We start from the raw sequence: 15951 nt of genomic DNA, 5'->3' as shown, positions 1-15951 counted from the left end.
GTTTCAGCAAGTAATTCTGATTCACCAAAGAAACGTTTCTATAGAGAATCTGGATCTGAAACGTTTCTACATAAATCTGGATCCCTACAAACATGCCCTAAGTTTCCATCGGATCATTAGGTAACTGCAAAGGACAGTAGAACAAAATGCTATAGTGACAGCTGGGAATACAACTTTTAGGAGATATCTATTGTGTGAATGAGATCTATCGAGACATGGCAAAACTCCTAGATCAAATATTGCGATGTGATGTTTGAGAAAACACCTCCCTCTGGAATCCTGCCTTCTAGCTTATTGAAGGAGAGATTCAAGGTTGTCAAGTAGGTGAAATTGGCAAGGAACATGGGAATGGTACCAGAGAGATTGTTGGAGAAGAGGTGGAAAATGCAACTCCACTCCGGGGTGTGCACACACCAGTTATCTGTTCCGTTCGTGTGCTTTGAGATTTGGAAAAACCTTAAAACGGTAAAAAAGGTCATCATATCGGAACAAACATATAAAAATCGGAATATTTACACACCATACAAAATAACTGGAAAATATGGCCATCCCACCGAAAAATGCATAAAAACCGGAACATTAAAAACCGGAAAGTGTGACCATCCCACCAAAATAAACACATAGAAAACCAAAATATTTACACATGATACAAATAACCAGAAAAGTGTGGTTGATAAAACCACAAAACTACCGCATCCCACCGGAATATGGCTGCACCGACATGTACATTTACAAATCTACCTTTTTGAGCACTTTTCTTTAGTTTGCTTCAAAATTGGTGCGCGAAATGTACAGACGGTCTAGATAACCGGTGTGTGCACACCTGTTTAAGAAATTTCCCTTTGGAGAAGAGGTCTGATGATGCTAAGCTAGTAAGCTCTTGAAACGAGTTTGGTATCGATTCCTAAAATGAGTTGTGGGACAGATTCACGTGAGTGAGCATCCTAAGTTATCCAAATGACTCTGGGATGCGTCCAAGCAAAAAGTTGGAAGATAATTCAATTGTATCCGCTTGTTTCAGCCCACTAAGATCAATCGGTAGTGCACCAGTAAAGGAATTTTTAGAAAGATTTAGTTGGATAACAGCCAAAGAATTAGTTCCTTTGGAGAAACAACTTTTGTAAGCTCCTGAACATACCAATTTGTGCTGGGGTGGGGCCTAACATGCTATTGTTGGAGATATCAAGCAATGCGAGATTTTGCATCACAATGATGGATTCTGGCATTGCTCCTGTGAGTAGGTTGTTGGAAAGGTCTATCAAATAGAGACTGCTTAAGTTTGAAAATGTTGATGGAAACCCACCTGTTAAATTGTTATAACATGCACTAAACTCAAGTAATTGTGCAGACTGGTTTCCCACATGGTCAGGGAGTCCACAGTGAAAGGATTATAATATTAATCTATTTCAAGGACCTGGGTTTTCTGCAATTCGAAAGGGAAGACAGGAGATCAAGATCACCCTTCAAATTATTCTCTACAATATCCATATTTGAGGAAGCAAAAACTTACATAGCTGGTTCACACATCTACAATATATATAAGGTTTTCTGAAACAACAGTTCGTTAACTAAGTGGCAGTACACAATATTGCAAGCAGCTTAACAAATGTCACCGTACCGATAGTCCGCTACATGAAAATAAAATTACACACAACGTGCATGGTTCATACGATCAACTCGACGATGACAAAGAAGGATAAATACTGGATAAAGCTGAAGACGACTAGCTACTACCATGCATGAAGTAGCTACCTTAAGCTGAAATGCCAGTTTCCTTGCTTCATATATATACCTCGTGAGTCGTGCCTTTAGCTCGCCTCGGAACATGGGCCTCCGCAAGCCTCAAACTTGGCTTGCTTAAGCTCCTCCACCACCTCTGCCATGGTCGGTCTCTCATCCACGTCTTCCTTGAGGCATCGAACCGCAAGCTTGCCGATCCTATCAAGGCACTCCATGTAAGCTTGAGATTGAGCATCGCCTTCAGCCAAGATGTCTCTGTCGTACATTGTCCTTCCATTGCCCTCCTCCTTGCAGGACTTGATGAAGTCTATGGGAAGGCTGTTGCTCCCATCATATTTGACCTTCTTCCTTGTGATGAGCTCTAGGAGCACCACGCCAAAGCTGTAGACGTCGCTCTTCTCCGTGAAGCGGTCCGTCTTCATGTACACTGGGTCCATGTAGCTCCTATCCGCTTTCACTTCCCAAGCGCACCTGTCGATCGACATGAGCTTGGATGACCCGAAGTCGGAGACCTTGGGCATGAGGTTGTTGTCGATGAGGATGTTGTCAGATTTGATGTCACCATGGACATGGTTCTGGCCACCAGGAGAATGCATGTAGGCGAGGGCTTCTGCGGAGCCGATTGCAATGTTCAGGCGTGCCGGCAGTGGAAGCACTTGATGCCTCGTGACATGAAGCAGTTTGTAGAGGCTCCCATTGGGGAAGTACTCGAAGACCAGCATGGGGACGTCCGTCTCCAGGCAGCATCCGATGAGGCGGGCCAAGTTGGCGTGCCTGATCCGGAACTGGATGGTGATCTCTTTCACGAACTCCTCCCGCGGGAGCTCCTTGCCTTTCGGGGAGGAGCACTTAACCGTGACTTGTTGGTCGCCTTCGATCTTCCCCATGAAGACCTTGCCGAAGTTTCCTTCTCCAATGGGTGTGGTGTAGCGGTTTGTGATATTCTCGAGCTGCTCTTGCGTGAAGATGTTGATCTCCGCTCCCTTCAGTATTTGACCACCATTTTTGTCGAAACACATCCTCTGCTTCCGTCTCTTAAGCTTCTTAGGACCAAAATATGCTAGGATTACCAGAAGGACGATAGCACATAATACAGCTGCAAATGCAAATTCACGAGATCGATATTCAGGGCGTTGCATTTGCCTGTCGGTACACATGCATGCAAACCATCACACATTATTTCAAGTTTTCAACTATCACGGAACGATACTACTAACGCAGAACTAATTAATAACACTTATCTTAACATCGATGACTTTTTTTCACAATCACCTCACCTAGAAAATATAGTTTGTATGCTAAATTAAGATTATTTAAATATTTATTATCAATCTAAATTATTAATATAATAGCTCACTCAAACACTCCCAATCTAAATCCAGTACAACTCCACAGATTTTTAGAGCTAGAAATACTTAGCTCCATGGATTATTAGAGTTAGAACTCTGCCAAATATACCTAAAAAAAAGCAAAAAATACCCCTACCTCTCGTAACATAGTACTAATTAAATTAGCTTGTCTACCTCAACTACCCGTGATGACCGATGAACATAGTACTAATTAACGTAATACTACTAAATGAGGTAGAGATATATAGCAATGTGTCTTCTTGAAATCAAATAATGACAAATAATAAAGAGCCCTTTTCGCAAGCTAAAACGACAAATGAAAAGAACAGAGGGAGTAATAAAGTTGAAAAAGGCTTGTCTATTGCTAGTAGTAGCTGTTCATTTTGTACACAGTGTCAAGTGGCAAAATAACAGGAACCACCTATTAACATGTTGGTGAAGACGTGAGCATATGATTTACACTACTATAAAAATTATTTTTCAAAACACTTAAAATAATTTTTTACAGACGGTTTATTTGAAAAACCGCCTGAACAATTGGCGAGAGCCTCCTGCAGTTACGAACCGCCTGTGGAAATATATTTTCACAAGCGGTTCACATACCTTATGTGAACCGCCTGTGATAATAGATTATTATCACAGGCGGTTCACATAAGGAACCGCCTGTAAAAATGGTCATTTCCACAGGCGGTTCCTTATGTGAACCGCCTCTGGAAATGAACATCCATTAAAAAATTCATAATTTTTGTATATGAAGTCGGATGAGGAAAAAAATCTATATGAAAATTGTGGCTCTCGATGAGATCTACAACTTTGTAGTTAAAAGTTTTTTTATTTGAAGTTATTTAGATATCTAAATAATCGTTTATTTCTACAGGCCTTCAATCACAGGCGGATGCACTAAACGCTTGTAAAAATGAGTTATCACCCGCCTCTAAAAATAATTTTTGTAGTAGTGTTACCCATAAGGTTTAAATCTTGGTGCCCACGATTTACACACGTGAGCGTTTTCAACGGTTTTACTTGTATGTTTGTGATAGGAGACACGGGTGTGTGTGTGGAGTGCGTGTATGATGGTGTATGTGTGTCATTTATGTAATTGAAAAAAAAAACAAAATGACATATATTGTGACTGGGGAGCAATTAATGAAAGAATTCTCACCTGATATTACCATTGCATATGTAGGAACTATGGGCTGACATCCATTTTCAATTTTACCATCTCCTTTCTGCCAGAATTTGCATTTGCATGTGTAATTACCTTCCGTGTCATGGCATGTGCTACCACTGTAACAAGGATATAACCACGTAGGATATGATTTTTGCAGCTCGCACTCGTTAATATCTGCATAATAGGAATAGACATTTGAAATAGTTATTAGTTTGAGGAAAAATCCAAGAGATCAAACTGCCCAAAGTCCATTGCTTTTTACATGCACTCGATCACACCGAAGCCCACGTCGGCATATATGAAGAGGTCAAAGGCCTGCCGCTAACGTCGCCAATATTGGTCCCACACAATAATTGAGTGGGATTTCTTGAGGCAGGGGTTGGAAGACTTTATCTATTAAGCAAATGTTCATGTTTTAGGCTTGAATCAACAACGACAGTCTTACTATCAATTATCTGTTGCTGCTGATTTTTTCAACCGGCAGTAATAATCCAGATTATCCACTCCTGGTTCCAAAACCAAACCAGCAGTGATCCCAATTTGGAACTAGCAGTGATGGGGCGTTTTGTGGTGCTGTATATTAATAAATGAAAATGGCAGGGAACTTTTTCATGTTTGATCCAACGGCATTGGTTGTCACTAGCAGCGTCCTTGGATGTGGATCCAATGATCCTAGGACTATTTCCTATCCCACGAATCAAACAGTACTGTAGCGGCACAAAAGACATGTACTACTAAAAAATAATAGAAGCTACTGACAAATATGATCGACTAACTTGTGCATCCGCCGATGATGTAGGGATTGCCCGTGTATCCCTCGGAGCAATTGCATAGGTACCCAGGCCCGTGTGTGGCGTCGACGCAGTGGCTGTGGGCACTGACACAGGCGGGAGCTGTCGGTTTTCCTGACGCCTCGCCACAAGACCCGTTACTCCTGATGGCCCATTCAAGCACCACCGGGGTAGTAATCTCTCCAATCTGGCTAGCAAAGGCTGCAAAGCTCTGGTTTCCCTAGGTTAACCAGGAGGGGGGCGGAGGTACACACGATATTTCCCTAGGTTAACTATTTTTATTCAAATAAACAAATATTGACGACACCTGGAGAGAAAAATTTTTATGGGTGTTTGTCTTTAGAATGGATTAGTCCTATGATAATTTGTCCCATCCTGCAGCCATTCCGTACTTTTGTGCAATGACCTCTCATCCGTCTTTATTTTGAAGACTTAATGGTCTCAACTGCAGCCTTTGCAAAACCAGGGGATGTGTCACTGACAGTGTGGGTCTGGACCCACCTGTCATTGAGACAACCGATGTCATATTAGGGATTACAAAATTTTGTAGTGGCAAACAATAAGAAATCGCACTAATTAAGCGTGGATTCGATTGTACACTTATGCTATATATTGAAGTAAATTAAAAGACATGTATGCAAATAAGAATATATAACAAGCTATATATGGATAGATTAACTAACTTGTGCATCCGCCAATGACATATGGATTTCCCGTGTATCCCTGGGAGCAATTGCATAGATACCCTTCCCCCTGTGTAGCGCTGACGCACAGGCTGTGCTCGCTGACACAGGCTGCAGCTGTCGGTTTACCTCCGCTTGCCTCCGGCGGGAGGAGGCAAGAGCCATTGTTCCTGATGGCCCAGTCAAGCACCAATGGGTTAGCTCTTCTCTCTCCAACCCGGCTGAGAAAGCTCTTGGTTCCGTCCCGACTGAGATCTTCTCGGTGGAAATGGTACCTGATGTATAGAAAAGCGACAGTTACTCAGATGTTTTACTTGTCATGGTAAAAGTTACTTCCTCCACTGTTTTTCTTATTTTCTAGTATAGTATAAGGTTTTCTACTTGTCGTGGTAAAAGGTACTTCCTCCACTGTTTTTTCTGTAGTACTAAAATCCTTGCCATCAAACTTTCTAAATGTCAACCACAGCTTCCTACGATTCCAAATTTATAAAAGTCATTTAGAACATTAACACAATCTCTAATGTGACACTTTGACTGGTGATTTATGTGAAAATATGTTATATATATATATATGAAAGTATTCGTGATGAATTTAGTAATATCAATTTTATGTAAATATTGTTGTTTGACCAACACAAATCCTAGAAGACGTACACACGGAATCATAGGTTGTATTTAAAACTATCAGGATTATTAGGTAGATTTGTCTTTTGAAATGTTATGTAGTAAGTTCATTAGAGTATATTTAGATGAAGGTGTAAAAATTAGTAGTCAAAGTTGTATCCCATAGACTACAAAAAAGTCAAAAGAAGGAGAGTAGATTTTTTTTCACAGATGCTCAGAAGTATAAGGCTATGAGTGTGTATATTCTCCGTATAGCCAACATATACATATACATATGGAATTAATTAGTTTTATGTCAGTAGACTAAAGAACTACTAGTAAAATCCATGGAAAGCAACAATGCTACTAGTTATAGAGTTGATAAGCTAATAATGGTACTCGAGCAATGACAGTTAGTCTTAATGCGTACGTACCAGCCTTTCTCGGCCACGAAGGCGTAGCTACAGGGGCTGTACTTCCACGCAGGATTGGAATTGAGGGTTCCCCAGTCGACCCCTATCGTGCGAATGCTGCCCGAGATGCCCATCTGGCAGCAGCCGAGCCCCGCGCACTCGTCGTTGTCTTGAGCCGCATCGCCCAAGCTCTCGCAATAGCTGATGCAGCCGGTCAAGTAGTTCGAGTGGGCCGTCTTGCCTCCGAGATATGCCTCCGTGTAGCAGCCGATGGCCGTAAACATGTTGCGCGTTTTCGAGATCAGAAACGAACTGGCGAGTTCTAATGACCAGCCCGTTCCGTTGGGTTCGGCGGTGTTGGATGAGTTGTAGCAGATGTACGACACGGGGTTGAAGACGCGCATCTCACCGGCCTCCACCGTGATGTTAATGATCTCAAAGTCGCCAGAGTATGGTCTTGGAGGACTAAAGCTATGGTTGCAAGTGATATTGAAGTTACCCAATGCCGGCCAGGCACAGTCGTCGCCGATGCCAAATGGGTAGGGAATGTCTACGTTGCCGCACTTGTCGGGGCAGCTTGCCCGTGGTTGTGGCACCGCCGACGGGGCCATTCCGGAGACGGTGGCTGCCGCTGCCACTGGCGGTGGCACCACCAGATGAGAAATAATCACTAGGGCGGGCGTAAGGAAAAACCACAGCACTTGTGGCATGGCTACTACTGGGTGTTGCATGCTAGTAATAATTCGTGTATTGAAGCTAGCTCTATGGTCCGATCCGGATGCATGCATGTGGCCATCTATCTATCTATATATAGAGAGCGAGAGAGAGGCGACTGAAGAAAAGTCACTCTCATTAATTGTGATTACAGTACTCGGTTAAGCACACGCCCTCGAACCAGATAATTTAACCATTTATTTCTATAATTACACGTTTGCAAAACCAAAACAAATTATAATATAATATCAAGAAAATATTTTTTAAAAACAAATATATGTTAACGATATATCTTAAAAGATTTTTATAGCATAAGATTAAAAAGATTGACCACACATGGATGCCCAATATTATCAAGTATTACAATCACGGGCTTCTCCTGCGCTACGTTTTAGGCTACTTGAAGGCCTCTGCAGTCCACACCTACCTTTAGGATGAAAATGGTTCGAAAACAATCGAAAAAGGTCTAAATCAGTTTCAATTTCATATTTTTCTCTTGAAAGTGGAGTCAATTATGATAATATTGGAATCCACTTTTAATTTTATATTTTCTCTCAGAGGTGGAGCCCATAATGATAATGCTGAAAACGAATAGGACATTAGTAATACGAAAATCGGAAACATATGTTGGTGCCACAGTCCGTTTGTAAGCTCTATGCATTTTGTTTGCTATTCTTAAGGTGCATTACTATTTTAAATTCTAATTTTAAGTTTACATAACCGTACAAAATTTCTAGGAAGACTGGTATATAAACCTGAAAAAAAACTCCCCCTCCGGGTCCCGCTCTGCCGCGCGCGCAGCCAACGCCACTCCCCGCTGAGCATGGACAAAAATACGAATTTGTATAATATACCTGAGCGTATTTATTGAAATAGACAACATATTACTGTATTCACAATTCTAGCATCTGTATTTGGCACACGGTGTGCCGAAAATCCTTTTTCAGTACACGGTCTACCGAAAAAGATATTTTTGGCACACCGTGTGCCGAATACAGGGAAGTGTGTATTCGGCACACGGTGTGCCGCAATACTTGATTTTTTCGCGTCTTGTTATTTTATGTAATTGGCAAATATGGTCGTGGCCGGCTGCGGTTTGCTTCAGTCATCTGATACCGGTATTTTGTTATTTCATATAATTGGCAACTTTCAACTAAATTTGAAATGAGTTGTTAATTTAACTGTCATTTTATCTCGGTGAGTTGGCACTTTATTTTATTGGCAAATTTCAACAAAATTTTAAATTGTGTACTGGTGTGTTATCATTTCATGTAACTAGTAACTTTCAACAAAATTAAAAATTATTTGCTAATTTAACTGTATATTTCAAAATGCATGAGAAAGAAAGCATGTAGTCTCTAAGACGGCGGGCAGCCTTAACACTTAGGTATGTTTGAACATGCACAACATTAACCCTTTTATCATTGATCATCTCAAGATGGCGGCGGAAAGTGACGACATACATTAGCGAAAGAATGCCAGTTGTGCCAGTCAAGGCTATTAGGGTAAGATGGTTGTCGTCTCCGAGGTGGTGGTTGGAAGTTATGAGGACGGGTACAAGAAAATCCAACATCATCTTCACAGTCATCACGGTCCTCCAGAGATGGAGGCCTCGAAGGGAGGGGTCGAGGTGGCATGAAATCGTTGTCATCGTCGTTGGTTGGAGCACATCCTATTACGTTGTTGGTTGGAGCACATCCTATCACGGTAGGAGCACATCCTATTACGTTGTTGGTTGGACACCATGTCGATGTGGTGTGTGAACGTCCTCTTGTAGTGTTTGTTGAACCTTCTCCTGTATGGCTGGTGGAACGTCGAGGCATTGGTGGCATGAAATCATCATCAACATCGGCGTCGTCATTTTCAGGTAGAATAGTAGAGGGCGCTCTTGTACCCCTTAGGTTCGATGATCTTCATCGTCTTCTACGCGAACCAGGTATCACACCCCCGGCGAAGAGCATTGCATTGCCAAGAAGTGTAGGATTTTTTTGTTGATCAACTCTGCGTCTTCTGGGAACACCTAACGCAGAAGAGGAGCATTCGGATCAATAGCAATAAGATAAGTAGAGTGATCAAATAGAAAATGATGAACCTGTATGTGGGATGCATACTGGTAACATCGCCATCATTTTTTGCCTTATATAGAAACCCAGCACAGAAGGATGATCGGCTAGTTCGCACACCTTGATGTATATTTGGCGACGCTCATGCAAGAGGGCCCTAAGGTCGTCGGTTGTTACATGTAGGAGTGGAACGGTGAACGCAGAACATGACGGTCTTGCATGCAATTTAGACATAATTTGGATTAGGTTGCTCTCATTGAAGGGATCATCCTTCCCTCCACGCACAACCTACAAGGAGGCATTCAATGCTATATCGATCGTTGTAGGTGTCCACGGGTAGCCAGTACTAGAATATCCCGCCATATATGTATTGATCTTTGACTGCAATGTTTTTTCTCTGCACCAAAGCACGAATCGCTGGTTATTTAATAAACATTAAACATGTATAAAATATCATAATTCATATATACAAATGCTTAATAAGTAACTCATAAATAAGTTATGTGTCCTAATTATTTGACAAAGATTATGTAAATTAAATGTAATTACTTTAACACTGCAGTGTATAAGGCATAGTACAAATGAGTATATAATATAGTGAATAACACATAGTACAGATGAGTACACAAAACTGATGCGTACACAATATACTGCACTGGCTCATTAACGATGCCGACGCCGCAAGTAATCCCCAGGAGTGTAAGCATCTAGCGGGTGTGTGGCCCTCATCCCAGCAGCCTGAGCTGGCCCATGCCACGTGTGCCCTTGCTTGTCATCTTCATCGCCGTGTGGTGTTGCAACTCCACCAAATGTGTACCCAGAACCGCTAACTCGGCCCTGCATGTACCACGATGTAGGATCGTCGTGAGGGACTGTGGATGCCGGTAGTACATGCTCAGACAGAATCTGAAATGCTGAAGTCTCAGCATGCTGGTACTACTGTAAACCCCCAGGTGCATGAGGATATTGGGGGTACTGGCCGCTCAATAGCTCAGTGAAGCTGTGCGCTTGCAATGCAGCAGCCCAATCAAAATCTTGTGTGCCACTCCAGGTTGGTGTCTGCTACGTGCAGTCAATGACATCCTCGTGATGAGTTGATAATACTGGTGGAGGTGTTTGCGTAGCCTGAGTAGGTTGTGTCCACTAAGGGGGCTGGGAACCCAGTGTACACTGCTCGGGAGTAGGAGCCTCTATGACCTCCTCGGCTTCAGCACAAGAACGTGTCACATGATGGGCCACAGACGAAGGTGCCTCCCGTGATTGTGCCTCACGAGCATTGGACGGGTCCATGGCGGGTACGTCGTACCACCTAGACTACGTATCGCGGACAACAAGCAAGACCATCTTATCCTCATGTAGTCCCGGAGAGGGTTCTGATCACTTCGCGTGGATGACCCACTTGCTTCCCCACATGCTTGCTCCGCCTTCGTATGCATTTTGTACTCCGCTTCGGTCTGTGTTTATTGAGGGTTATGTCAATAATACGGATGTGTAACTAATGAAAATTGTTATAAGTACAACATCACTTACCACCACATGAAGAAGCCGGGCACGATCCTCGGGGAAGGGTCTGAGGGATGGCGGTACGTTGCCGCTGAGTAAGGTGGCACGCGTGCAGAACGGTACCATGAAAGGAACTCCCAGTACATGTCGTCATCGTACTGTCCCACAGGAACGACGATATCCACTGGGCTTGACTCCATCCACCTGGTTATGTGCTCTGCATTAATCTCCAACTAGCCATCTGTTCCTATGTTTTCATGTGCGCTCCTCCTGTACGTGACATAAACAGTTATAATTTTGTAACATGGATCACCTAACATAATAATGGTATGTACAATAACACACTTACTCGTGCGCTCGACCAGCGTCTCATGGGAGAGGTACTAGCACCAATTGTCGATGACCGAACTGCCTTTATACACGGTCAGGAGAATACACTTCCACATTGTTCATGTACAGCAAGAAGCATCTGGTCATCCATAAGTTCGAGTCACAAAAACAAGAGGATGAGATGAGGCCTCCGGTCGTAATTTTGGCCACTCGTTCCATACGCCATGGATCCCACTCCACGACGTCAACGCTGAGGACGTCAAGGTCACTGATCACCCGGAAGTAGCTTCCATGGTCTTGCTGGTGAGTCCATCGCAGCCTGGCATAAATCCACAGATACCCCATCGTAGGCCTCATGTCGTCGGTAACGCCATCGGAGATGAGAACTAGATAGTAGGTCTTGCTCACCCACGGTCGACAAACTGAGAGATACTCCCAGCTCTAGAGCTGAAGAAGGTGTAGGCAGCCAGAAATAGATCCCATATTCGTTGACCACTAGGTAGCGGCACACAATCCTTTATACGTAGTGGCCAATACCGTAGATCCCCAACTGTAAGGTGTCGGCTCGTACGGACGTAATGCGAGCTGACCCGCTAACCATACAATATGAGGAAGTACATAATTGTCTTCCGTGTTGCAAAACATAATGCCTCCCAGCAAGATGTACAAGTACACCTCGTATTGTGGCATAACTGTAGCCTCGTCCGCATCCGGTGGGCAAGGACCGAACTGTGGTAGCCCATGAATCCATGACATGGAGAGCCCAACATTCTTCATGTCATATTGCACATTAAACCTCCAAGAAGCAGAGACTCAATGCAGCACGAACAACACTGGAACATATGAAGTGCTTTATGTAACAAATAATTACCTGCTTTGAATATAACTCTTCCACTGCTCCTTTGCTGGTCGTGAAAGTACTAACGGGGTGCCCCTTATCAGTAGCCTGGTTAGCATGGCCACGCCCTGCAAAGTTACAGTCATCTCTCCACAAGGAAAGTGGAACGTGTGCGTCTCAGGACGCCATCGGTCGACGAGGCCTGTTAGCAGTGACACCTCAATCGATGGGAGGGGAGTCCTACCACTACCCTCCATGGGAGCTCCAGCCATCATAAGAGTGAACGATAGTAGTCCTGCCTGTGCAAGTGGCTCATGGAATCGAGGGTCTAACTCCTTAAGCTTGCGCACACTCCTGGAACGCAATGAGACCAACTGCAAAGGTATGCAATAAATTTATTGAGTAAGTACCAAGTTATCAGAGCAATTGAAATTCACGTATTATCGTTGTACCTGTTTCCCTGCGAAAAACATCCTTCCCCTGTGGTTCTCATCGTACCGTAGCTGAAGAAGCTCAGGAAGGTGAACGTGAGCCATGCCAATGATTTCAAGCCGTGTTGTATCCTGAAGTGTACTGATAACGACACATGACCTCGAATTCATTGTTGGCCCGGTCGTAGATCCTAGTACGATGAAAGTGTGCCTTACTCCTCCTTCTGGATATGATTTCCTCCACCTTAGGTGCAAACCACGTGTTGCACTCCATTGCAGCTATACCACTGTCTCAAAAGTAGTGAGCTGTTCTATAGAATATGAGCTCAATGATGGCACACAATGGGAGACCGCGTACACCCTTTAGGACATTGTTGAACACCTCCGCCAAGTTCGTTGTCATTATCGTATACCTAATATGAGAGACAACAATTTTAGATGGGATATTTTCATAACCAAAAGTAAAATACAATCTTTCAAACTCTATGTAATAACCTGGAACCGTGAGTGTCATGGATTAGGGCCCAACGCTCCGCTGGCTTTCCTGCTATCCACTGGCTAAATGTAGCACGTAAATGGCTAATGATGGTTTGGCCCTCCACCATTTGCGTCCCCATATGGTCCACCTGGGCTTCTTGCTCTGCCATCATCTTGCGAGTGGTATCATTTAACTCTCGCCATATCTCGTTGAACTTCGCCTGCTGGTTCTGAAGACACAACCCTTTGAACCTCTTTACAAGACCCTTGTTGTGGCACCTTGAGTACGGGTTCGCACCTAAGTGTCGCATGCACCACCTTCTCTCCACATCAGGCCATGCAATGGAGTGGTTTGTGCTGTCATGCAGCACTTCCAACACATGCAAGAGGCCCTTGTTGTGGTCTGAGATGATGCAGACTCGTTCCCTATTGCCGACAACAAGTGTCCTCACCAAGGTGAGGAACCACAACCAACTATCATTGTTCTCACTCTCAACCATTACATACACGAGAGGAATGATCTGATTGTTTGCATCCGCTGCGATCACTGTCATTAGGTTACCATGGTACTTGCTGCTAAGAAATGTGGCATCTACACATACCACCGGCTTGCAATGTCTGAAAGCTTCGATGCATTGGGCAAAGGACCAGAAAAACCTAATGAGGTATCGGTCAGTGCTGCTGTACGACCCATCCTACAGCCTAATTGGCTCATCCGCCATGCCCATTGGTCCCTGGATTGGTCATGGCCATCTTCTGCAGCAGCCTCAGGGCATAGTTGTAAGACTCACATTCCTAATAGCCTCTTCGCTGCATGTATGTGGGGTGTGTCTACTCAGCACAAAATAGTTCTCGTATTTTGGCTTATGTGCTCGTACGAAGTAAGGACAATTCAGGTGCTTGATACACCTGACCTCATACTCCGTAGGGTTAGACCAGACGCACTTATGGTCCTTTCTTGTGATTACATCATAGTTGCTGATAAAGTGGATGACCTCCTCCCTATTTCAAAACTGTTGTCCCACCTGGATGTCGCTATTCTGGTATCCCCAGTTATATAGGGTGTTATACTCAACGATGGTATAATCTAGCAGCCCAGCACCATGAAAGTACTGGATCGCCGGCACCGGGTCATCGTTGTCAGCACCTTCTTCATCCCCACTACTACCGGCTTCATCATCCATGCATCTTGCATCCTGCATCTACCTCACCATGGTCCATTTCAGGTCCCTCTGTACCGGAAGTGCCCTCCCTCCTCATCATGCATCACATGATGATCTTATCCTTCCACGCTAGGCACCGCTTCACCTTGCACCAGTCGTGATACTATGTTTACGTACACTCCCATTTCAAAGTTCTCCTCTAATGCCTTGCGTGAGTACAAAGTCCATGCATTGTTCCTTCACAAATCGAACAACGTATGGACAATGATCGAGCTGTTTGGCACAAGCCGTGGCCGCACAACCTCTAGGACAACATTGCAGGACTGCTGGTTCACACGCAAAAGGCTCATAACATGTGATTTTAAGCTTTCTAGATCAATAGGTAACTCAATCGTACTCTCTACGTGCTGGCAGTTCTAAATTGATACAAGCCTCCCATGCAAAACAGCGGGACATTCTCCATAATAAATATGGATAGTCATAGCGTCTCTACTAAAAAAAAGTAAATGGGCAAATAACTACTTAGATGTATATATTGTACCTACTCTATTGTATCAACTTAATATTATTTAAACAATGTATTCGAATGGAATAAATACTCTACTTTCTCTAATTACATTTTGTAATCTAAATATTAAGTACATACATAATCTACGTACAAAATTATTGTTACACTATAGTAGATTCTGTTACAAGATCATAAAATATGCAAATATTATACCTACTCTATTTTATCAACTTCATACCATTTAACCAATGTATTCGAACGGAATAAATACTCTACTTTCTCTAATTACATTTTCTAATCTAAATATTAAGTACATACATAATCTATGATTAAAATTACTGTTACACTATAGTAGATTCTGTTACGAGATAATAAAATATGTAAATATTATACCTATTTTATCAACTTAATACCATTTAACTAATTTATTTGAACAAAATAAATACTCTACTTTCTCTCATTACATTTTCTAATCTAAATATTAAGTACATACATAATTTAGGATCAAAATTACTGTTACACTATAGTAGATTCTGTTACGAGATTATAAAATATGCAAATATTATACCTACTCTATTTTATCAACTTAATACCATTTAACTAATTTATTCGAACGGAAAAAATACTCTACTTCCTCTAATTACATTTTCTAATCTAAATATTAAGTACATACATAATGTACATACAAAATTACTGTTACACTATAGTAGATTATGTACGAGATCATAATTACTGTTACGAGATCATATAATATGCAAATATTATACCTACTCTATTTTATCAACTTAATACTATTTAACCAATGTGTTCGAACGGAATAAATACTCTACTTTCTCTAATTACATTTTCTAATCAAAATATTAAGTACATACATAATCTACGTACTTACTATTACGGAAGGTTGTCCTCTCCGCGCGCTGCTGCTCTACTCCTGCTCGCGCTCGACTGTTGCTGCACTACACCTCCTCGAGCTCGACTACTGCTTCTTAAAATGCTGCTCATCCTCACGCTCACCTGCTCGCGCTCCCTCACGCAGCCAATTCTCTCTGCTCGAGCTAGCTCTGCTCGCGCTCCCTTTGCTCGCGCTCCCTCTACTCTGCTCAAATGAATCCGCATGCTGCCATTTTATAGCAGCTCTCCATCCGCATGCAGCTGGCCGACAGCGAATAAAGGA

General features: G+C 42.8%; 1 protein-coding gene and 1 pseudogene across 1 annotated transcript; one reads left to right on the top strand and one right to left on the bottom strand.

Annotated features, from left to right (window-relative positions):
- Positions 1-15951, top strand: part of LOC133886539 (uncharacterized) — a 77608-nt pseudogene that overhangs the window by 2553 nt on the left and 59104 nt on the right.
- LOC133887214 (wall-associated receptor kinase 3-like) lies at positions 1685-7909 on the bottom strand. Its single transcript, XM_062327164.1, has 4 exons — positions 6772-7909; positions 5735-6009; positions 4351-4434; positions 1685-2893 (listed from the first exon to the last, which is right to left on the bottom strand). Exons 1-4 carry the CDS (start codon positions 7536-7538, stop codon positions 1809-1811), a joined length of 2211 nt encoding a protein of 736 aa, XP_062183148.1. The 5' UTR covers positions 7539-7909; the 3' UTR covers positions 1685-1808.

This window comes from Phragmites australis, chromosome 12 (genome assembly GCF_958298935.1).
Source record: "Phragmites australis chromosome 12, lpPhrAust1.1, whole genome shotgun sequence".
NCBI classification, from domain to species: domain Eukaryota; kingdom Viridiplantae; phylum Streptophyta; class Magnoliopsida; order Poales; family Poaceae; genus Phragmites; species Phragmites australis.
Note: the sequence above shows the minus strand (reverse complement) of the source record. Positions and strands in the feature narration are given on the sequence as shown.